Source organism: Mesoplodon densirostris, chromosome 15 (assembly GCF_025265405.1).
Source record: "Mesoplodon densirostris isolate mMesDen1 chromosome 15, mMesDen1 primary haplotype, whole genome shotgun sequence".
NCBI lineage: Eukaryota > Metazoa > Chordata > Mammalia > Artiodactyla > Ziphiidae > Mesoplodon > Mesoplodon densirostris.
Window position 1 is genome coordinate 51907666 of NC_082675.1, and position 24994 is coordinate 51932659.

The 24994-nt window shown below is 42.7% G+C and overlaps 1 protein-coding gene across 8 annotated transcripts in view; it reads left to right on the top strand.

Annotated features, from left to right (window-relative positions):
* FHOD3 (formin homology 2 domain containing 3) overlaps positions 1-24994 on the top strand; it is a 503602-nt gene that overhangs the window by 341657 nt on the left and 136951 nt on the right. For 2 of the 8 annotated variants that reach the window (XM_060118616.1, XM_060118617.1), the window contains exons 11-13: positions 4749-5102; positions 5509-5583; positions 9449-9562. The exons of 1 other annotated variant lie outside the window; for it this stretch is intronic. In XM_060118616.1, the coding sequence (XP_059974599.1) occupies positions 4749-5102; positions 5509-5583; positions 9449-9562 (543 nt within the window). Of the gene's footprint in view, positions 1-1902; positions 2011-4748; positions 5103-5508; positions 5584-9448; positions 9563-24994 lie in introns of all 8 variants that reach the window. 5 more of the 8 variants (XM_060118615.1, XM_060118618.1, XM_060118622.1 and 2 more) reach the window with 4 other exon arrangements.

Below are 24994 nucleotides of genomic sequence, written 5' to 3' on the forward strand. Positions count from 1 at the left end.
TGGGGAAAGCAAAGTAAAACCACAATGAGACATCATCACACACATATTAGATGGCAAATGAAATAGACAAAAAAATAAAATCTTGGCAAGGATGTGGAAGAACCAGAATGCTCATATACTATCTATGGGAATGTAAATTCATTCATTCATTTTAAAACATTGTTTGACAGTTTCTAATAAAGATGAATTTAAGCATACCTTATGACCCAAAACACTAAAAAACATGTACTACAATATCTATAACAGCCCTATTCAAAATGATCCCAAACTGAAAAGTACCTGATTATCATCAACAGTAGAATGGATAACTAAATTACAGTATATTCATGTAAGAGAATACTGTACAGCAATGAGAAAGAATGATCTTCAAGTACATATGACAATATAGATGAATCTCACAAGTGTCATATTGAACAAAAGGAGCTGGATACAGTATGATTCCTTTTAGATGGAGAAGAAAATCAGGCAAAGCTGACCTGTGCTGTTTCAAGTAGGGGAGGAAAGCAGTTCAAAGGGAGCATTAAAGGAATGCTGATTATGTAGATGCATCTGTTCTGTGAAACCTCAGTGATTCGTGTACTTTTCTGTATGTATTTTATATTTCAGTAAAAAGAAAAACTGCAGCTGAAGGAGAGTGGGGCAAAAGAGTTACAGATTTTGGCAGAATGGTGCCTACAGTGGGAAACGGTCGATTCATAAGGATTGAAGGCAAGAGGGAGCTGGTGGACATTTAGGAAGGAGAGGAGGACACTGAGATTGCCAGAAGAGTTATGGTGGGAGGAGAGGAATGAGAGATTTGGGGGAATGGGGGCTTGTGGGTCGGGGGGTAGAAGTTTGGATGCAAGGTTTCCAGGGTGGGCTACTTAGGTGTGATGGTGAGGTCCAGCCCATGAGGGCCTGAAGTGAACAAAGATGAAGGTCATTGGAGTTCAGGAGTTTTAATCCCTTTGGCAAGGGATTGAGAAGCTTGGGTAAGGGTTCCACATGGAACATTTGCATCACATAAGTCACATGTTGATAGGATTTAGAGGCCAAAAGAGGGTAATGAGTCAATTTTCAAAGTCTGTGTTTGTTTAGCTGCAAGGGCAAAACCCAAGTTAAACTACCTTAAGCAAAAATGAAAAGTTATTATCTTCTGTTAGTGAAAGGCCAGGGTGAAGCTCCAAAAGTATTAGATGCAAGTGTTAAAACTGTCATGGAGACTGCTTTCCTCTCTCTCCACGTCCGTCCCTCTCTCTCCAACTCTGCTGTTCTTGGGTCGGGGTCACTCACAGGCAACCTTCCTCCACTAGACTTAGGGTGTCCTTGTACCTTCTCATCCCTGAAGGCACCAGGAGAAATCCCAGGGGTGGCCCAGATTGACTCCACCTGGACCATGTGTTAACCCTTGAAGTGGGGGGAGGGGATCAGCCCCCCACCCCCAAACACATTGACTGAGAATGAGGGAGCGACGTGCAAAAACCATCCGTTCACCTTAGAGGGTGGTGCAGGAAGGAATGCAGTGAAGACATGAGGACTTCTCGCTGCAGGCACTGGGCAGCCCTGAGAACAGGCACTGCATGACTCTGTATGCAGAAGGAGAACCACCTAGGAGGCCTGCCCAAGGCCAGAAGCTGTTGTGAATCATTTTTGTTGTGTGGTAGGGGGATGGGAGGAGTGGGGTCGGGGGTTGCAGGCAGTAGCATCCAGCCAACTTGACAAAGAAATTTGGCTTGTGCTGCGTTATTGCATCTCCAGCCCACACTTAGATTTCCCCATCTCACAACTGTCTCCTCCAAGTGTGCTCTTTTCATTTCAGCCAGCTGGAGTTTTTCTGCTTCATCATCCTGTTTGTCTGTAACGCTTATCTTGCTTTTCCATCTTGTCTCTATGTGCATTTCTCTTTTCCTGGCCTTGCCTCAGGGTCGAGGAGGAGGAGGAGGAGGAAGAGGAGCAGCCAGTCACGGAGCCCAATTCAGAGGAAGAGAAAGATGACGATGCCCCCTGTCCGGGCACGGACAGGTACCGCGGGCTGGACACTCCCCGGCTCCCACCAAAAGCCTGGAGTCTCCTTCCTAACGGATAGTTTGCTGCCAAACCTTCAGTAGCCTCCTCCCTCCCTCACTAGCTCCCACTGGCAAACGTTTACATGGAGCCACAGAGTGACTAGTTTTATAGAAATAACTGAGCACGTTTTCCCTAGAGAACCGTATTTTTCACTCAGACGCTGCCTTCCTAACCTTGCTTTATGGGAGACACACCCAGGAGCTTTTGTCCCCACTGTCCCCTCCCTCATTGAGTGCTTTGGCTCAGTCAGATTGACAGTAACTAACGGGATGTTCCTCTCTGCTCAGAAAACTTTAACCCTCTCTACACTGTGGGAAGAATAATTCCATGTGTCCCCTTCTTCCTACTAATTGTACCAGTACAGTGTTATCTAGAATGTGTGGATGACTGCTGTAGGGATAATGCATTTTGATTTTTATCCAAATGGACAGGAACACTTTTCACCCCATATAGCATAGAAAAAATTCCCAGCATTTATTTGCGTGCCTAGAATAACTACCATAGCTCTCCAGCCCTTTGGGGGAGTTTTGTGTCCTCCACTCACCTCTCCAAGGTGCATCCTTTCTAACAGACACAGGCACCTTGCAGATATGTGTAAATTTTGTGGTATTTTCCCCAAGTGATGTCTGTATGAAAAATAAAAATTGATCATGGGTAAATTCATTTTCTGATATTCAAAAATAATTCTATAGCTGAATGATTCCTTCACTTGATGGATTACACTGCCAACTGATATTGTTGCTGTTAGTTTTTCCACAAATAAGCAAAGTCAAAAGGATCTTGGATGAATTAGGGTAAAATCTTTCTCTTACCAAGTTCAATGATTCTTTGCTGCTGTGGCCTCATTCTTGGGGCCACCGGCGCACATAGAAGTTCTCAGACAGGCTCATCTGACGTGCTGAGATGCCCACCACTCCCAGGGGTCATGGAATCCTCTCTGAACTGATTGCTTCCCCTCTTTGGAAATGTCCGAGAAGAAGCCAGCAGGATGTAGAGAGGAAAGGAATGACCTAGTGACAGAGAGTGAGGTACACATTCCAGAATGAGATGGGGAGAAAGGTCGGCATTAACCAAGGGCCCCCGCCCATGCCGAGTGCCATGCTTCGGGGTAGTGACTTCAGTTAGGGATGCTCTGGGAAGGGAGGAGGTTCAGTTGACAGTCCCACCTTAGGTCAAAAATGAGTCCCAGAAAATTCTGTGGACCCTCAATAAATACATCGGTGTGGCTCCACACGTGCTTAAATGTGCATGGTATGTCCCACCCACAAACTTTTCACCCTCAGGGACTCAAACAGTTCAGCAGTACCTACAGACCAGATGGAGGAATCTGGATGGAAAGAGCAGCCTCCAAAGGCGTCCCTACTGACTCGTGCTGTCTTTTCATGGGATTGTTATTTACACCGGTAGATGGTGGTTTATCCTGTCCTCTGCAGTGTCTTTGACTATGTGACTGATTCTGGAGGGTGTCTTCATCAGAGACTATACAGTTAGACTTTTCAGTTTTAGGAAGCAAAGGTGTGCATATTAAACACCAGGGTTTGATCTTAAACACAGTATCCATTAACATTGATCTGGATGTTATTTCTTCCCCGATGTCAACCTACTAGATTTAAAAGTGGTAGGAAAGATTCTGCTTACTTCTGTGGGCTTAGTGTCTTCCACTGCTTCCCCTTCCTGCTGGCTGCTTCTTGTGTTTGCCCGCCATGTGTGCCCACCACGTGTGCCCCCTGTGTGTGTGTACCACCTTTGCCAGGCCTGCCCTGGGCACTGCAGTGTGGTCTCATCCCATCCTCCCCTTGAGCCAGGGAAACCGGTATGTCCCTGCCCTTATATACAGATGGAGCTCTGGATTTGAGGTAGGAAAAAAAAACAGCTCACATCCCGTTCCCAAGTGGGCATGGCTGGGAGTCAAGTTCTCTGGGAAAAGGACTATGGTTTTGAAAAATGCAGAGTTGAATGTAGATTCTCCTGTTACAAAGGTAGGCTTCAAAATGTCTAAGTGGCCTAAATCCAGTCCCCTGAAGATGGAGAGTCTTCATAACTGTATCTGTGGCAGAATGAGGCCTGCCTGCAGGAGTCTAGACATCTGGGGCTTAGTGGTAGAGGAGGCCCCGGGGAAGGTGTGAACCAGGCGAAATGTGTCTTCACTCTGCCGGCCCTCACTTCCAGCTCTTTGCATTTCTTGCTGGCATCTTTTCTCCTTCTCCACACTTGCTTTCCAGAAAGGATCTGAAAGCAGTGACTGTAAGTATGGGGCTTGTGGGATACCTCGTCCTCAAGTTTGGGTGTTTCAGGAGGTCCCCTCTTCGATCAAGACAAAGAAATGAAGTTCAAATTGTGGAAATTCCGGTGCCAACACAACCAGTGGGGAGAAAGTTGGGGATTGAGGGGCAGGTGCCGAAGAGCCTTTGAGGTTCCACTAAATCCCCTCATAAAGGCCCTTGTATGCTCAGAGGCCAGGTGGGTCTTACCCCCCAGATTGGCAAGCCCAGGGCGCCAGGATTATTGGGAAAACCGGGGCTTCTGGCTTTTATGCTGCAGGTCAAGAAACACAGCTGGGCTCTTAAGTGAGCGGCCCTAACAGTAGTAGTGAGCTTGCCGTGTCTTCTTCTCTTTCCTAACTTTTGCTCCCTCTCTCCCAAATCTCTTTCCTCTCCTTCCTTCCCCCTCCCCCTCTCCTCCTCTCCTCCCTGCTGACCCAGCGTCGAGGCCAGCCCTGCCTCAGAGCAGGTCCCCGCCGGAAAGGATGCTGCTCGCGAGAGTCCAGCCCTCCCCGCGGCCTCCAGTGCCTCCTCCCCGGGAAAGCAGCTCCCGGCCGACAGTGCGGCGGGGAACCCCTTGCGCAGAAGGGCCTCCGGGCCTGCCCTGCTGGCGCCCTCCACGCCCTCCCCGGCTTCTCAGCCCTTCCGCGCCGCACCCGGCCCCCCGAAGGCTTCACCAACCGTAGAAAAGCTGCCCTATGTGCTTCACAGCCCCTTCCACCTCTTCTCCTATGACTTTGAGGACTCGCCCTTGTCCACCAAGGAAAAGGAAGCCGAATCCCAGCAGGAAAGCAGGTAGATCTGGCCCACGTGATGGCCTGTGCGAGGCTAACCCGGGGACGGTGAACGCGCTGCGTCCTCCTGGCTTGTCTTTCGTTCGCTGCGTTTGTGGAGATTCCAGTCAGAGCAGAGAGCAGTTGTGGTGTGAACTCCCTGGGCGCTCACTAATTACCAGTATGTAGGCAAAAGGCAGAAGAGAAAATTCCAGCTCCTTGAATTGAGGAGCTCTTGTGTTATAATGTAATTACTAAAGATGGATTTTTGAATTTAAGGTTTATAAAAATATGCACAGTCTGTCAAAATCTACACATCTCAAGCCCATCTCTCTGGCACGGGCTCTCTTTTGATCTGCGGAAGGCAGCCAGGTGCTTTGCCAGCTTTCCAGGCAGCGTTTTGAGTGGGGTTTTCCTTCCTTTAACAGTTCCTCTGATTCTCTCCATCCGAGCACGTATTCTGCCTCCGAGCCTTACAACTTCCGGTCTTTCTCTTCCAATAGGTGGGTGTCTTTTCTTTATCTCCTTTCCCTTTTCTGTAGCTTTCTGTTTTTATTCTAATGTATGTAATTTTCTTTCAGACATTGCTCATAGCTTCCCATGAGATGGCAAACAATTGCAGTTTGAATCACTTCACAGGCATTAGTATAATTACATTGGACACCTCAATGATTCTTATGCAAACCGGAGATGAGGCAGAGAGAGGGAGGTGTGCAAATCAAACCGGCACAGGGAATTTTCAGCAGGTGCTTGTCAGCTTGCCTGTGTGCCCGCCCTCCACTGATGCCTGGATCAGGACCTCTCTGCAGAGCGGGGAATGGGGAACAGAGGGTTTGCATATTTTAAACAATCAGTTGTCCAAAGTCAATAATAAAAGTCAGTGTTGACTGATGGCCACTCCCATATGAAGAGTAATAATAATAATTGCTAACATTTATTGAGCATTTATTGAGAGCCAAGCCCTGTACTTTAAAGTATCACTTAACCCTGAAGAGGTAGGTTCTATTTCTAGCCCTTATATACAGTGAGAAAACTGAGGCACAGAGAGGTTGGGTAAGTGGAGAGTGGTGTCTACCAGAATGGCTTTGTATACCATCAGGAGTACGTGGCCTCCAGTTTGAACACCTCCAAACTGCAAGTCCTCTACCAGTCTCTTTTAGGTCTACAATTCTCAGTTATTGTGATCTTTCACACAGTTTTCATGAAATGCATCCAGCATAGCTCTCGTGTTCCCCAAGAGCAGTATCCGTGTACAAGTTAGGAGCTGCACATTTGACCGGAAGAAAAAATATCTTGACAACCTCATCTTCCCCAGCAGGGTGGTGTTAGCCCAGGATGGTGATGGTCTCACAGCTTCTGACGGGGCTTTCCTGGGACCCAGGTCCCTCCCACTTGGTCCCCAGGCTTCAGCACCACTGACAGTCCTGGGGGATGAGAGCAATAGAAACATGGAAATGGACAAAACGAATATACACATAAATTGAGAAAAGCATCTGCATGCTTGTGAATGAAGATTGGCTTGGATTTCACTGAGAAAAGTTTACAATTTTTTAATTATTTGACAGGAATTTGAATATTGTATAAATATCGTTCATACCAATTAATTTTCTGATGTTCACTCACTGTGGTTTTCAGAGGTCTGTATGGCCACAGGTTTGACTGCTCAGTGGTTGACTACAATTGAATGGGTTATAATAGAGACCAACCAGTTAGTCATTAAAAAGAATTTTTTAAAAATACAAACACTAACACACCATTGTAAAGCAATTATACTCCAATAAAGATGTTAAACAAACAAACAAACAAACGAACCAAAAAATGCCGTGTAGTGAATTGAGTGAATTGTATGATCCAGTTAGTTTGGCTGAAATTCAGAAGCAAAATTAGACCATGAGGTCGTTGAATTAATTGCTCAACCAGTAGAAAAACCAAAAGAGGGAAAACGACACTATGCTTGTTTTATTTCCATAACATCATCGAAACATAATTTTAGTAAAGTAATCCTGTTAAAACATTCTCTGGGATGCTCACTTTTGGTTGGGAAGGGGATGGTTTTAGATGCTTACGTAGAATAACAAGCTTAGTGTCTAGGCAGCTGGGTGACACAGGGCTGAAGCTGGAGCCCAGGGCCTGTCTCTGAGGACTTGGAGGTCCTGGGCAGCGTCCTTCCCTCCCAAGTGGGGCCCACTGCCTCCTGCTTCTCTCCCTCTCTTCCCTGCTGAGCTTGTGCTCCCCTCTCTGCTGCTTCCTTTCTTTTGTATATTCTCATCCTTTGCTTTTCTGTCTTCTCTGTGGCCTGTGGTTTTGGGGGCCCTCTTTTTTTTTTTTTTTTTTTTTTCCGGTGCTCGGACCTCTCACTGTTGTGGCCTCTCTCGTCGCAGAGCACAGGCTCCGGACGCGCAGGCTCAGTGGCCATGGCTCACGGGCCCAGCCGCTCCATGGCATGTGGGATCCTCCCGGGCCGGGGCACGAACCCGTGTCCCCTGCATCGGCAGGCGGACTCTCAACCACTGCGCCACCAGGGAAGCCCCAAGGGGGGGGCGTCCTCTTTTTTAATTTTTTAATTTAGGTATAATTGACATAACGTTATATTGATTTCAGGTATACAGCATAGTGATTCAATATTTGTATAATTGGGGGCCCTCTTGAAAAAATCAAGCCAATACTCACTTGGAGAAGCAGTAAACAACCTGTTGGACAGGTAGAGTGTTGGGACTTTAAGAGATGAGAAGATGAGTGTCCAGAAACCAAGTCCCATGAAGGTGGTATGTTAACAGGGGAGGATGGTGGGGTAGTACTGTGAGTCCCCATCTGCCTGCCAGAGTGCCTGGTACTTAGCACAGGCTGACACATGATACCAAATAAACAAATTAGAAGAGCAACAGCCAACACACCAGACTTAGCAACACAGGATAGATTTGGGATAATATAAGTATTTTATTTCCCATTATAATAATGTAATTTATTAAGGAAAACTGAAATTTCACCTCTGTATTCCACTTTTAAAAGTAGATGGCCTGTTTTTTTAACACTTTTTTCTACACGTGGTTTTTAACCTTTAAGAATATTTTTTACAGTTGTGATCAAACTCAATGTGTAATATTATATCTTGATGTTACATGCAGTATGTGTGTGTATATTTATACACACACACACTCTCACGTACACGTACATTATAAACATTTGCCATGTTATCACTTATAAAATGGCAATCATTTTAATGGTTGTGTAATCTTCCATTGACGAATGTTACATCATACTTTCTTAGCCATTCTCACATTGTTACCTGGTTGGGTAGTTTCCGGTTTTTTGCCATGATCTCAATGAGGCTCCAGTGAGTATCTTCCTGTGTGATACTTTTAGTATATAAATAACCATAAAGTTATGTTAACACCCCAAAAGTAGACCTACTTGGTCAAGGGGTATCCACATTTTGAGGTCAAATTGCTTCCTAGAATGGTTAGTTGGTGGGAGTTTATATTGGATTCACTGCATGGGGGAAGGTCTCTGTGCACTTATATCATAGTGACCCTTGGGGTCCCACACACTCCAGTACTGTGTCCTCACCAGTTTAGAAGAAGGAGTCGGCCCTACCTTGTAGCTGAGGAGGTTGTGAGGCAAAGCTCTGATCATGATAGCTAAATACAAATAGATAGCTAAAGAATAGCTATTCTGAAAAACAAAGAAAATTCTAGAATTTTACGAATCCTGAAACTTGTTAGAGACGACTGGGAAATGATAAAAGCTCATTTAAGCCTAGTGGCTATAATTTTGGTTCTAGGGAAATATTGGATGAAAACATCGAATACGTGCACCTCTAAGCAGCAGGCCAGCCTAGAAGGTCTGGGGACAGTTTCTCCTTGATCCTTGGGCATGTGATGAGATTATAGCATTTAATGGATGAAATTGATTCAGAAACACCTAAAGGAGAATTTTTAATCCAATGTTTTTTAGCTAATCATCTGGTATTTTCTGCAGAACTTTGATGCAATTAATGCTAATTGTGCCACCATGAGAGGCAAGAAAATCTTCAGATTCAATTGAAAGTAATTTGGATTCTTGATTTATGTTAGCAACTAGTTTTAATGTACACTTAAAAAGAAAGGAAATATGAGGGTTTTATTTAAGCCCTTTGTCATAAATCCTGCTGCCTAATAGTTTTCGACTTTGGGAAGTTTTTCTGATGAGAAATAAAACAAAGAAGTTACTAAGTTTCTTCAAGTTAGGGTAATCACGAACAGTGCTAGCATTTCCAGACCTGTTTTTCTTGCAAAAATTAGCATAGTTGCCAAGTGTTATTCATTTATTGACTGGTACCCATTTTTCTGTCCCTCCCTGCCCCACAACTTAAATCTCTGCGCTCTCCAGATACAGCAACTTTGGCAACAACTCTCATCACTCCTCGAGGCCCTCGTCTGCATCCAATGTGTCCATCACCGTCACGTCACCTCTTTCACCTCCACAGGAGGCCGGGCTGGAAAGGTGGGTTTTAGAAGAAGCATGGTGATGACTTCCCTGTTCTCAAGTGAAGGGAATCAGTTTGATTAAGAGGGCCCAAAGGAAAAGTATAAATGAAAAGAATAATCTGAAATATTTCCCTTTACAGAAAATAGCCCAAAGGTAAGAATCTTTTCTGCCTCTTTCACACTGTGTACTAAGTAAATATTTTATTAGAGGTGATATTTTATTGGTAATACTGTCTTATCTCCCTACATAGTATAGATAGGTATACCAGTTTGTTCTAAAATATTTAAATGTGAATGTTTCTATTCACCTCTTAAAAACTGTTCTAGATTTTGTGTAAACCGTGCAATTTGTCTTATACACATCAGTTTTTACCTTTGAATGATTCATTGTATGTAAATCAGGAGGTAGTGGGCCTGTTAAGGTGTTGTGTAATTAATCCAGGACCTACCAGGAGAGAAACAGATTGTATGGGTCCATGGAAGGAATGTAACTTGGCAAGAGTACTAATTAGACCACCAGAAATGAACTGATTATTACTCCTAGAAGCGAATGATTTTACAGGATGTGTTTACAAGGGAAAGGTAAGACCTGTAATCTTAGAACAATTAAAAACAGATACCCTTATATGGCAAGAGTGCTGAGTTAGAGAAGACAGGCTAGGGTTCCAGCTCACTCAGTGGGAAATTATTTAACCCCTGAGGGTAGATGGCCCTTATGCCAACCCTTACCTTAGAGGGTGGTTTTGATGAGCAGATGAAAAAGTACACATGAAAGCCTTGTGTGAACCCCACCATGTGGGTCCAGTGGGAAGTGACAGTGTATGATGATGAGATATAACTTCCAGCAGCTCGTGATGGATCAGATATTGAGACATGAGCGATTCACAGAAGTCATTTGCCTCAAATCCCGAATTTAAAACAAATTCTATCTGTATTCCAAATTCAGATCGTCTCCTGTGCATTCTGAAGTGTGTTTTGCTGAGCACTGCTGGTGGTTTGGGGTTTGGTTGGAATACAGAGCCCCAGGAGGAAGGGCTGTCCAATGGGGTTTACCTGGCCACACATCACCTGTAATTTCTGAGATGGTGCATAAACCCCATGGTGTCAAAATCCCAGGTTCCACAGTCCAGTGTGGTGCTGTGCTGGGCATATTTGGGCTCAGTTTGGTCTTGGTAATAAGGTAACAAGTTGATTACCCTGAAGACACTCTCTGCCCTTTGCCCTAGGGCACCTCTTCTGGGGATCAGCTGAGGTTGCCTGTGCTCCCAGAGAGGTCACCAGTAAAGAGAACCTTTGTCCTATTAGATGTGAGATTTGGGGCTGAAGTGAGGAATATGAGAGTCTGAGCGATATTACATCACATACCTCGCACATGCTTGGCTGCCAGCTCCTTGGGAGCAGGGAACCAGGCTCCATTCATTGCTGTGCCCCCCATGGTACCTGGGGCTGGGCTGTGGCAGAGTTGAAGTATCCAGGTGAATTATCCACTCATTGGTTGGAAAACAGTTTGGAGGTCCCTGAAGTTGAGAAGTTATAAGGATAGAAGGTCTGCAGGTTTCCCAAGCCCTGGCCTTTGGGGGACATTGTTCCCAGGTCCTAACAGGGAAGCCCCAGCCTCAGCCTACTGGAAACCCAGGTCCAGTTTGGGCTGTTCCAGGAGTGCAGGCCCCTGAGGGACTCCTGTCTGTGTTTCCTTCCCTGCTGGGGCTGGCTGAGTGTCCCCTGGGGTTGCTGGGGGATTAAACAAGGGAGGAAGGGGCTGGTTTGCAGAGAGGATAGAGTGCCCTGGGGGGAGGCTGGTCTTCATCCTAAGGCCCTGGGGCTTTAGGGTTTTGGTTGTTTGTTTGTTTGTTTTCTGTGGTACGCGGGCCTCTCACTGTTGTGGCCTCTCCCCCGTTGCGGAGCACAGGCTCCGGACGCGCAGGCTCAGCGGCCATGGCTCACGGGCCCAGCCGCTCCACAGCATGTGGGATCTTCTCGGACCGGGGCACTAACCCGTGTCCCCTGCATCAGCAGGCGGACTCTCAACCACTGCGCCACCAGGGAAGCCCGGCTTTAGGGTTTTGAAGCAGCTGGTGATGCTCTCTAATTTGTCAGCAGTGCAGAAGGAACCAGCGGGGTGAGCCTGCAGAGACAGGGACCGCCAGAAGCTTTCTCTGAGTGTGAGAGAGGTGACCATGACCAAGAAGGACAGAGGCCTTGGGGCTTGAGAGGATCAGTGGGTTGGCTGCTGCCGGGAGGGTGGGAGCAGGGGAAGCAAAGTGAGGGTTCAGGCTTGCGGGAGCCTGTGGGTGTTAGAAACAAGGAACTGAGGTAGAAGATACTGGAAGAGAAGCAGATCGAGGATGAAGATGTTCATCTTGGGGCACACAAGGCCTGAGGGGTCTGTCTGACACCCAGGGAGATGCTCCAGGAGCTGGGGAGGTAAGAACTCAGTGGTCCTCGGCTTGAAGAAGGCACTGGGTTAAAATCCCCTAGAGGAAGCCTGCACGCTGAGACCCAGTCACTGGGGACAGCAGGGGCCCATCCTGTTCTCTCTTACTGTGCACTTCCGCCATAGGAAATTCATTACATCCACTGTATCCACTAGCAAGGAAAGCTTCAAAGAGTTTCCTACTTCCTTTCCATTTGCATGATTTTTTCAACTATCACCATCTGCGACTTTGAAAAACCATGTGATGGATCATTTGAAACATCAGATGTGCCATTTCATTAAGGCCAGGAAGCCACCAGGCCGGGCTGCATCATCACTTCTTACTCTCACCTTGCTAGCTTATGTTTTGTGACTATTAAAAAAAAAAAAAAGAAAAATCAAAGGGGCCCCAACTCCAAATTATATTTGTATACTACCACCCAAGCATATTATGTCAGTTGTATTTATGATAATGTATATTTTCATATAGTTTATTTATTTCCTTTTCCTATTTAATAACTGGATTCTTTGGATGTCACCCATAATCTATTTTTACATTTACAAATATTTTCTGCCTTATTAAGATACATGATTGTTTTTACCGAGGTATATACTTCAGTAGAGTTTGTAAGATTTATCATTGAGGTGTTTTATAATACCCATAATTATTGAAACCAAAAAGAAAACTCTTAGGAAAAACATTGAGCTATTATGAACAATTGCAAATTTGCACCAAGAACCCACATGTTCTGTCAGAACACTCCTGACTAATAAACAGCATGACAGGGCCCCATGCAGTACCGGGCAGTTCTAGAAATCCTTTCCCTTGATTTGGAAGCAAGTCTTACTTCTCTGAAGTCCTAGGAAAGTCAGGCCAACTAAAACACCCCTTCAGACAGGTCAGCCCGATTTGGCACTACAGCTGGGCATCACTGTGAGTTTGGAGTTTTCCATCTTTTTCCCAAGCATATTAGTGTGTTGGATGTTAATACAACTCGGAATGATAAATCGACCTAGAAAGGAAAAACTGAAGAAACAATATATAAATTAAATCAAGGCAGGGGTATTAAAACGAATCCATCTCCACATCTCCTATTACAGCTTCATTTATAGGGCTCTTTTCGAAACAGAGAGTGTAGCATTGATTTTCGTGAAATTGCTACTTGAGTTGTGCCCAAACAAAACAAAATAAGGAAACCGGAACTATTTGCAAAAGCCCTCAGGGATGCAAGATGCAACTGTCTAATGAAAGCAGACTTTTAAAATGCTTCAATTTTGGAAAAGTGCTTTTTGAGTGGAAATGTTCTAAATATTTTCTTTTTAAAAGAAAACAAAATTACAAGACTATTTGAACCATTCACGTTCAAACATTCAAATGAAACAAACGAGCAAACAATAATTACAGCACAGGCGCTGCGGCTCTGGTCAGAGCGCATCTTCTCTCCATCCGTGCAGCGCCATCCCCATCTGGTGGCCTTTTCAGAAGTGGCAGCTGGAGGCTTGTCTAGTGTTGTGACAGCAGTTACGGAGGGAGTTTGGGGGGATGTAAGTCCAGTGCGGGGGGGGGGGGGGGCGTTGAAGGTGCTTTGAGGCGGGTCAGTCTTTGTGCTGGGGCTAGGAAGTAAGTGCTCGGGGAATGAGGCCCCTGGGGTGGGGGGGATGAGCAGGTGAAGATGCTGAGAGCTCAGTGGGTACACCTTGGAGACTTTAGGAGGCCAGGGAGGACTTCCCTGTAGACCTGGCAGTATGTGCCATAAGCATTGACTCTGCTCTGTTTCCCCCTTACGATAGTGCTGTTGTCTACTGTAAATGGCAATCACCTGCCTGTTTTACAGACTAATGTCAAGAGTCCTTAGAAGTTTGGGAATTGTCTGCCTTGTATAGTCGTCCCAGCAGAGTTTTTCTGACTTCCTGGAAGACTATAAGCCCAGATATTAGTAGTGACACTTCCTTTGGGAATAAATGGATAATAAGGGATGAATAAAGCATGCAACTTTAAATTCTGTTGTATTACTGTTTATATGGGCTTAGCATGTATTGTATGCACAGTATAACATTTGAAAGGTGTGAAGGTGTGCACAGTGCAAGTGAAGCTTCCTCCTACCCAGAAGCAACCACTCCTAGCAATTTCTTATGTGTACTTCCAGAGATATTTTATGTTAATATCAGCATATATGTGTTTAATACAGCTTTACACAAATAGTAACACACTACACAAACTACTCTGCATCTGGCTTTTTCACTTAAAAATATATCTAGGGGGCTTCCCTGGTGGCGCAGTGGTTGAGAGTCCACCTGCCAATGCAGGGGACACAGGTCCGTGCCCCGGTCTGGGAAGATCCCACATGCCCGCAGAGTGGCTAGGCCTGTGAGCCATGGCCGCTGAGTCTGCACGTCTGGAGCCTGTGCTCCGCAACGGGAGAGGCCACAACAGTGAGAGGCCCGTGTAACGCAAAAAAAAAAAAAAAAAAAAAAAAAAAAATATATATATATATATATATATATATATATATATATATATGTTCTTTATCCATAGCGATACTTGTCGCCTTTGCATTCTTTTTAATAATTTGTTCTCTGGGTGCTTCTTCATATACCTAGTCCTGTAATGGTGGGCCCTAATCTTTTGCTATTACAGATGATACTGCAGTGTAATCTTTGTCCATGTGTCTTTTTATCCATGTGTCTTTTTGTCTATGTGTCATTTTGCACATGTGTGATTATCTCTAGGATAAAAGCCCAGAAATAGATTTAGTAAGTCAAGTTTTTGTATTTCTAAAATTTTGATTGATTTTTGCCAAGTTGCTCTTCATGAAGATTGTACCAGTTTTGGTTCTCAACCACAGGTGTGTGAGAGAGCTTGTTTTCCCACACCTCTGCCAAAGAGGTGTCATTCAACTATTCAACCAGTTTCCCCCAGTAGTGAAGAGTTGTGTGTCATTAACATTTAAATTTGCATTTCTTATTATGAATGTGATTGAGCATGATTTCATATGTCCAGGTACCTTTCCTTTTCTGTGAATTTTTGGTTCATGATCACTGTGTTCTTTTTCTTATTGAGGTATACAGGTTCTTTATAAACTGCAATAGGTGAAGCAATTATTTTCCTCAGTCGTTGGTCTTTTTACAACATTTATGGTGTGTTTTTTTTTTTTTAACATTTATGGTGTTTTTACCATGCAGAACAGTTTAAATTTTGGAGTCAAGTTTATTAATCTTTTCTATCTTCTGCGTTTAGTGTTCCTCATGAGGACAGCCTTTTCTCCCATGGTTTCTTCTATTATTTCTATAGCTACAGTTTTCACATGGAAATATTTTATCTATCTGGAAGTTATTTTGGCATATGGTATGAGGCAGAGATCCAAGTTACATTTTTTCACTTGTTTGAGTACCATTTAGTGAACAATCAATCCATCATTTCCCTATCGATTTGTCATATACCAACAGGAATATGGGCTCGTTTATGTGTCTGTGCAAGGTGTTCCCATAGGAGCATTTCCTATCTCCTCTGGTGCCCACCTTCTTGGATGGATCAACTGTTTGAGGCCATCAGGAGCCCCCCTTCCTCCCAGTTTTTGGAATATGACTGTATCATGTGCTACCTTGAAATAGTCCGTTATTTTGTCATATGCTCTTGTGGGGTTTTGTATGGTGGTTGACTGTGCTGGAATAAAGAGAACGGGAACATCTGGGGAAGCTGGGACCAAGCAGCTAGGACGAGGAGAGTGGGAGCCTGCTGTACTGAGCTCAAGCCCCCCTCACTTCCTGTGACCCCCTAGGACACCTGTCCCTACCACTGATATCGTAACCCCTCCCTCTGAATGAAGGTCTCCGTTTCCATGCATTTCCTCCCGATTTTCAGTTATTTTCGCTCTTATAGTTCTTAGCTCCTTGCAGGCCCAGTGACCGTTGCCCCGAGTATAATTGGCTGCTACCTGTGTCTCCCTCATCCTGATTTCCTCCTCCACGTGGACTGCTCTGTATGGGTGTCTGGGTGCTTGTGTCTTTCTGTTCTAGTCTGCTTTGGCTTTTATTATTTCTGGCCTTTGCTAGTATCTACGTATGCCTTGAGGTTCTACTTGTCTGGTTTTCAAATCACTGCTTTTTCCAAATATATGATCCATGTATTTTTCTGGATCCCAAGCACTTGCTGGCAGTGTTCCATCTCTTGATCTACACAATATTTTTTCAAACATTGTGTCAGTAGAGTTGAAAGCTCCATTGTCCAATGGGCTCTAGTTAAATTTTTATTTTTAATTTATTTTTTTGAATTTTTGAATTTTATTTTATTTATTTTTTTATACAGCAGGTTCTTATTAGATTGGGATTGACATATATACACTCATATGTATAAAATGGATAACTTATTTATTTTTAATTTAAATTGCTCAAAGTAGATTTTTAAAAATATCAGAGAAAATCCTGATTAGCATGTAAAATGGGATAAAAGGCATTGCCTTTCTTTGTGATCACAGTTAATGGCCTAGAGCCCACAACGGCCAACAGAAGGAAAAAGATACCAACAGGGACAGATTCCCTGCGGTTCAAACCAAGAGGCTGTGTAGCTGTGTGCTCCTGGTGCTGTGCACCAAATAAATTTCCTACTCACCTGCTGCTACTTCCTGATAGCAATCCTGTTACAAGCAGTGAGTTCCTGGAAGGCACAATGTGGTCCTGATTAATCCATTGTGTTACATCCAAAGCACACAAGAGGAGACGCACTGGTCCACTGACGGAGTGAGTTTACAGTAGGGTCTGGCTCCCTGATGGCAGCTTCATACAGTGACTGTGGGCATTAGGGGACCTGGGCTCTGCGGTAGCCCATGTGGGTTTTAGATCTGACTTCTTCTCACCGTTCCTACTACCATAGATTTAGTCCGAGATCTGTGTCATGCCTGGACTATGTAGTGCAGTGATGTATGTCTTCCATCCTTTCTGAAATACGGATCTGACATTTCCTGCTTAGAAACCTTGAGTGCCTCCCACTACCTATCTGTGAACCCAACCTGATTAACACCATCTCTAGGATCTCTTGCATTTGGGTCCCGCATGCACCTTGCAGCTTCATCAGCCATCAGCGTCCCCATCCTCACTGGACTGCAACCGCACAGAAGTGCTACCAGGCGCTCCTGAGGCCCCTTCCTTCATATTTGCTCTGTCCTCTGACCAGCCTCCTCCTCTCTTCATTCAGTCAATTCCTTCTCATCCTCCAAGATCCAAGTAGGTGACATCTGTCTGTAAAACTCCTCTGACTTCCTCAGGCAGAATGAATTGTGACATTCTTATGGGTTCATATACCTCAGTTTAAGCTCTCAGCCCTTTGGATCATTATGTGTTTATCCTTCTGTTTCTAAAATAAGGGTCACAAACATACAGTGGTCTGAGGGTAGTGAACCTGGGTTCCACAAAGCCATGGGATAAAGATGGTTCACATTTCTGGGCTGGCCATTTTTTTAAAGATTCAGGAATCCTTAAGACAAGCAGGACTTGAGAATCCACATACATGTAAATTGTAAAGATAAAAGTGTTTGCTTTCGCAGGGAAGCACTTTCTGCTCGTCCTATGTTCCTTTTTGTCAGCCTTTTGGCTGCTTCGCTATTGGGCGTCTCCTCTCCACATCTCTCCAGCATGAGATTCCTTATTCCTCACTGGCCTGCCGCCTACCTCTTTGTCAAATAACCAGGCGAACAAATATATGAGCAGTTTTAATCTCTTCTAATCCTGTTTCCTTCCTTTGGAAAGTGGGGTTAGAATAGATTTTTTAATTTTTAATTTTATTTTTTTGGCCACGCTGTGCAGCTTGCAAGATCTTAGTTTCCCGATCAGGGATCAAACCTGGGCCCCTGACAGTGAAAGCTCCAGGCCCTAACCACTGGACTGCCAGGGAATTCCCAGGAATAGATTTTTTTAAATTAGATAATTCTCTCACCCTTGTTTACTTAAAGGGTATCTATAGCAACCTTAAGAGGTGTATATTGTAATTCTGTTTGGAAGTAAGAACATTGTGTGTGTGTAAGAGAGGTAGGTGAGCTCTGTAACAAGGAAGTGCAAATATCACTCATCAAAATAGTGCAGATAGAACAGCTACACCACAGACCTAGAGACACTTACAGTTGTTCCGCGCTATAAACTGAGCCCAGCGCCATCATCCCTGCTTGTGCACCTCTCCCAGTGGGACAGCCCCCAATGGCCAGGTTTCCAGTTGTCATTGGCTACAGTGGTTTTGCACTGGCATTGTAAGAAGATCACAGAGAGAAAATGGGTAGGAAGGATGGGGAAGATTTCTCCTTCAGAAAATGTTTCTGGGTCCCTGGTCCCATTTCCCTGCTCCTTCCCACAAAGCCAGGCCACGAGTGAGTAAGCTTTCCTATTATAGTGGAAGAGACTGGGTTTCTGGGTTGATTTTGGAAAATGTGTGTGTAACACACACATATATAGATAGAAATATAGATAGATATCTAGATAGAGATAGAAACACACACCCCTTCCTACCCTTTTTCACTCTCTAGTCTTTGTACAATGCTAGTGCAAAACCATGGTAGCCAGTGACAACTGGAAACCTGACTGTTAGGTGCTGTGAACGTGCGTGCACACGTGCACACACGCACGCACACGCACACATTACATACTCATCCATTTCATTCAGTGAGTGTTTATCAGAAGCTCACAGTGTGCCATGAGTGCTGGCCTGGGAATCCAACATTGATTGAATCAGACCCTGTCCCTGACTTCATCGAGCTTACACTCTAGTGGCAGAAACAGAAGGTAAGCAAAGCATCAGCAAATAGTATTGTGAAGAAAATGAACCGTCATAGAAGAACTGGAGAAAGAGAGGCCATCAGTGTGGGGAGCCTAGCACCGGTCCTCCATCCTCATGACTGACACCTCCATTAAGAGGTCTGGGAAACTGAGTCACCAATATAAGGCAAATTGCACTTTGTCCCTAGGTTTGCCTAGTGGGAGGGTGGGGGTGGGGAAGGGAGGTAAAGAGGGAGATAAGATGTCCACATCTTTCAAGTCATGATCCTGAAGATCTGGAAGAGTTGGGAGATTGTGTTTGGAAGACATTTTGTGTTCAGAGGAGAGGCAGGCATGCAGGGGAGGGGTAAGTTGGCCTGGAGTGGAGAGGAAGGGGGACGACTGGAAAGATGGGCTTCAGTTCAAGCCAGCAGGGCCCAGAAACTGCAGGACATAGGAGGGGCTGGTGGCAATCAGTGCTTTTGGAAGCTGCCAAGGGAATGGGTTAATTATAAAGCCTAATCGAGGTGGACCTATGACAGGAGAGGACTGACCTCCTTCTGGCTGGAGGACTCACTTGGTCTTGGACAGTAGGGTGGGAAGCAAGAGGGAACCAGCAAGAACTGCTGTATGCTTGGGCTCAGGGCCTGCAGAAGGGGCAAGTGGACAGGCTGAAGTGTGATGCCAGCCAGGCCTGGAGGATGGCTTCATGCTTTATGCATGAACCAGCACAGTCCATGAGATAGCCCGTGGGACCAGTCTCTACTGCAGCTGCGGGAGCCCCGCTGTTTCCTCTTGTGGCCGGGAAGCTCAGACCTGCACCAGAGTGGTGTGTGACAGGCTGGAGAAGGAGAGCAGAAGGAACCTTTAAATCCACATCCCCATCTTTGATGACAGCTGTCTCCAGGATTGTAGCAGTGACAATGAAGAAAAGTTGCCTGTTTCTTGAGACTGCCTCTGGGGCTTGCTCATTTCATTCTGCAAGCTGGGATGTGACCCTGAAGGTGTGAAAAAGGTTCTGCCATTTTCTTGTTTCAAGGCAAGCAAAATGCCTTTTATAACTGGGCACAACCCAGAGTTACCTCTTGTCCTGTGATCATTAGATTGGGTCACCCCAGTTTCATAGCCAGGTTGTAAAGACAGCCATTCTGCATCATTGAATTACCATTTTTTTATTATTATTGACCTCTAAGTTTTCATATTAAATTACTTACTTGTGAATTAAGTGATACTTTCAAATATCAATTTGTGAACTTAGTTTGGGTTTTGTTAATATTTAACCAGAGATTATATTTTTTTAAAATAAGAAATGTTGAAGATTTGCTCTTTTCACAAATAAGATTTTACTTAACTCAAACTTACCAAAGGAGCATTTATTTTTAAACAGCTTTTGCAGTATAATTGACATACAAAAAACTGCAGATACCTTTTGACATATGTTTTGCCAGTGAAACTATTACCACAATTGAGATAATGCACAAGTTCATTACTCTTAAGCATTTTTTTCATGCCCTTTTGTGATTATGGCTGCCCCTCCCTATCCCCAAGCAACCGTGGGTCTGCCTTCTGTCATTATCGATTGGTTTGCATTTATAAGAATTTCATGTAAATGTAATCGTACAGTAAGTACTCTTAGAGAGGGGTTGACTTCTTTCAATTAGTGTAATTGTTTTGAGACTCCTCTATTTTGTTGCATGTTTCAATAGTAAATGCCTTTTTATTACTGAGTAGTACTCAGTTGTGTGAATATACTACAATTTAACTGTTTACCTGTTGATGGACATTTGAGTTGCTTCCAGTTTTGGCTATGAATAGTTGTGTACAAGTCTTTGTATGGAAATTTGCTTTCATTTCTTTTGGATAACTACCTAGAAATGAAATGGCTCAGTCATATGGTATGTGCATGTTTAGCTTTGTAAGTAATTGTTAGGCTATCTTCCAAAATGGTTGCATACCAGAATAATGTGGGCCTCATAAAATGAGATGAAATATCTTTCCTTCCTCTTCAACTTTCTAGAAGAGTTTGCATAGCATTAGTGTTATTTATTCCTTAAATATTTCTTAGAATTCACCAGGGAAGCTCTCTGGGAGTAGAGTTTTCTTCATAGGAAAGTTTTAAACTACAAATTCAATATCTTTAATAGATGTTTATCGGATATCAATCCACATCAGGTCATGTATTTCTTCTTGAGTGACTGTTAGGAGTTTTTGTCTTTCAAGGAATTTTTCCATTTCATCTAAGTTGTCAAATTTATTGGCATAAAATAGTTCAAAATATTCCTTTATTGTTCTTTTAATATCTCTTTCAATCCTAAAGTTCATAATTTTTGTCTTCTCTCTTTTTTTCCTTATCAGTCTGGCTAGAGGTTTATCAATTTTATTGATTTTAAAGAATCAGTTTTTGGTTTCACTTAATTGTCTAATATTTTTGTTTTATGTTTCATTGATTTCTACTCTCTATATGTCCTTTTTTCCTGCTTACTTTGGGTTACATTTGCTCCTATTTTTCTAAGTTGGAAGATGATGCCATTGATTTGAGACTTATTGCCTTTTCTAATATAGGCATTTAGTGTTATAAATTTTCCTCTACGTATTGCTTTAGCTGTATCCCACACATTTTTAACATGTTGTGTTCTTATTTTCACTTAGTTCAAAGTGCTTTTTAATTTCCCTTTTGATTTCTCCTTTATCCATGGGTTATTTCAAAGTATTTATTTAGCTTATAAATATTTGTGGATTTTCCAGATCTTTCTGTTATGGATTTCTAATTTAATAAAACTGGGGACAAAGAACATATTTTGTATGGCTTGAATCCTTTTAAATTTATGGAGCTTTATTTTATAGCCCAGAATATGGTCTATTGTGGCAAATGTTCTGTGTGCATTTGAAAAGAATATGTATCCTGATATTATTGGGTAGAACATTTTATATGTTTTATATTTAAATTGGGTGGAATTAGTTGTATATTTAAAGTGGGTTTTGTTTTGTTTTTATAGACAGCATATTGTTGAGTCTTGCTTTTTTACTGAATCTGACCATCTCTGCCTTTTAACTGGGGGTGTTTGAGCATTTATATGTAATGTGATTATCAATTTATGATTGATATATTGTTATTATGCTTACTTTAATCAATCTTTTAAAGGTATTTAAATAATAATAAATATGCTTTGTATTTACCTATCTTATCTTTTCTAATGCTTTTTATTTCTTTGTGTAGATCTAGATGGCTATGTGGTGTCATTTATCTTCTGCTTGAAGGATTTTCTTTAACATTTCTTGTAGTGCAGGTATACTGATGGTAAATTCTTTCCATTTTTATATGTCTGAAAAGGTCTTTATTTCACCTTCATTTTTTAAAGTATTTATTTATTTATTTATTTATTTGGTTGCACTGGGTCTTAGTTACGGCAGGCGGGCTCCTTAGTTGTGGCATGTGAACTCTTAGTTGCGGCGTGCATGTGGGATCTAGTTCCCTGACCAGGGATCGAACCTGGGTCCCCTGCATTGGGAGCACAGAGTCTTATCCACTGAGCCACCAGGGAAGTCCCTCACCTTCATTTTTGAAAGATATTTTTGCTGGGTAGAGAATTATAGGTTGACAGGGTTTTTTTCTTTTAGTGATTTAAAGAGGTTGCTCTACTTTCTTCTATCTTACATTGTTTCTGACAATAAACATTCTGTAATTTTTTTTGTACCTCTGCATGCAATGTGTCTTTTTTCCTCTGGTGGATAAAGAGATTCTCTCTTTATCATTGGTTTTAAAATTTTGATTTTGATATGCCTCCATATAGTTTTCTTGATGTTTCTTGTGCTTGAGTCTTGTTCAGATTCTTGGGTCTATGGGTTATAGTTTTTATCAAAATGGGAAAATTTTCAGTGCTTATTCTTCAAGTTTTGGGGGTACTTTTCACCTCTCCTTTCTTTTGATGACTTCAATTGCATATATATTGAGCAACTTGAAGTTTTACCAAAGTTTATGGGTGCTCTATTGATTTTTTCCAGTCTTTTTTCGCAATGTGTTTCATTTTGAATAGTTTCCATTTCTATGCCTTCAAGTTCACAATTTTTTTTCTCAAGCGTCAATCACCTTTACCACTGAATTCTTTTTTTAAATTGAAGTGTAATTGACATACAACATTGTATTAGTTTCAGGTGTACAACATAATGATTCAACCTTTGTGTACATTTCAAAAGGATCACACCGTAAGTCTAGTTATGATCTGTCAACATACAAAGTTACAATTGTTTTCTCTTGTGATGAGAACTTTTCAGATTTACTCTCTTAACAACTTTCAAATATGAAGTACAGCATTATTGACTATAGTTACATTCCTATGACTTATTTATTTTATATCTGGAAGTTTGTATCTCTTAATACCTTTCACCTATTTTGTCTTAACTCCTAACACCCCCTTCTCTGACAACCACCAATGTGTTTTCTGTATCTATGAGTTTGTTTTGTTTGTTCATTTGTTTTGTTTTTTTAAGATTCCACATATGAATGAAATTATGTGATATTTGTCTGTCTCTGACTTACTTCACAAGGTCCTTCTGTGTTATCAGAAATGTCAAGATTTTATTCTTTTTTATGCCTGAATAATATTCCATTGTGTGTATATACCACATCTTCTTTATCCATTCATCCATCAATGGACATTTAGGTTTCCACATCTTGACTATTGTAACTAATGATGCAATGAATATAGGGATTCATATATCTTTTCAAATTAGTGTTTTTGTTTTCTTTGGACAAATACCCAGAAGTGGAATTTTTGGGTCATATGATAGTTCTGTTTTTAATTTTTTGAGGAACCTCCATACTGTTTTCCATAATGACTGCACCAATTTATATTCCTACCAACAGTGAACAAGGGTTCCCTTTTCTCCACATCCTTGCCAACACTTGTTATTTCTTGTCCTTTTGATAATAGCCATTCTGACAGGTGTGAGGTGATATCCCACTGATGATTAGTGACATTGAGAATCTTTTCATGTGCCTCTTGCCCATCTTATGCCTTCTTCGGAAAAATGCCTATTCAGATCATCTGAACTGGGCTCTTTTTTATACCTTTCATGTCTTAACATGTTCATAGTTTCTTTAACTTCTTGAATCTATGGACTATAGTCATAATAACTTCTAATGTTCTAGTCACCTAGTTCTATCTATGTCATTTCTGGATTGTTTTCAATTGATAGATTTTATTTCTTCTTTATGGGTTGTATTTTCTTCCTTGTTTGCCTGCCTGGTCATTTCTTAATGGATGCCACACCTTGTAAATTATCTTTTTTTTTTTTGCATTCCTATAAATATTCTTGAGCTTTGTTCTACAATGTGATTCATTCAGAAAGTTTGATCCTTGGACTTCCCTGGTGGTCCAGTGGTTAAGAATCCATGCTTCCAGTGCAGAGGGTGCGGGTTTGATCCCTGGTCGGGGAACTAGGATCCCACATGCCATACAATGTGGCCAAAAAAATAAAAAATAATAAAATAAAATAAAATAAAAGTTTGATCCTTGCAGGCCTCATGTTTTTAGCTTTAGGCAGTACCAGAGCTATGTTTAGTCCAATAGTTTACTTCTTACAACTTTAACTGATGCCCCCTGATCCTTTGGCTTCTGCTTCTCCCAACTACATATTCTCTCTCCGCTTTCCAGTTCAAAGTCCTGGACGCACGACTATGATTAGCTCGGCCTTCTACACCAGAAGCCTCACACACCGCTAGACAGCTTGCCTTTGGATGAGCTACCTTTGGGTCAGGAACCCACTCTGTATTCACTTAGCTGTTACCAGGGGCACAGGGTCCTATGCAAAAAACATTATCTCAGCAGGTCTTCATCATGTGTCTTCCCTTAGAAAATGGGCTGGGGATGTAGATACATATAGACTAACATATACAGATTACTCTGACTTGATACATCCTCATTATTCAGTATCTAATTGATTCATCAGGTGACTAGTCATGCAGTTCTTCTAAGTGCCAGGATGCAGAGATGAATGAGAAAATAGGATCTGACCCACAAACTTAGACTGCAAGAGGAAATATAATAACATATATGGAAATGATGAAGGCCAAATTTAGGGTAGTGGTCATCTTTAGGAAAGAAATGAAAAATAAATAAATATTTAAGCTGAGACATGTACTGTGGCAAGTACTGCAGGAATGGTACTTTACTAAGTACCTGTGGTGTGGGGATGGAAGGAATATAGGTCAATATGGGGGCTCTGGCCTGATAGGCCTATTTAAAAGCTCAGCTCTGCTACATCCTAAATTTAACTTCGCTGTGCCTCAATTTCCTC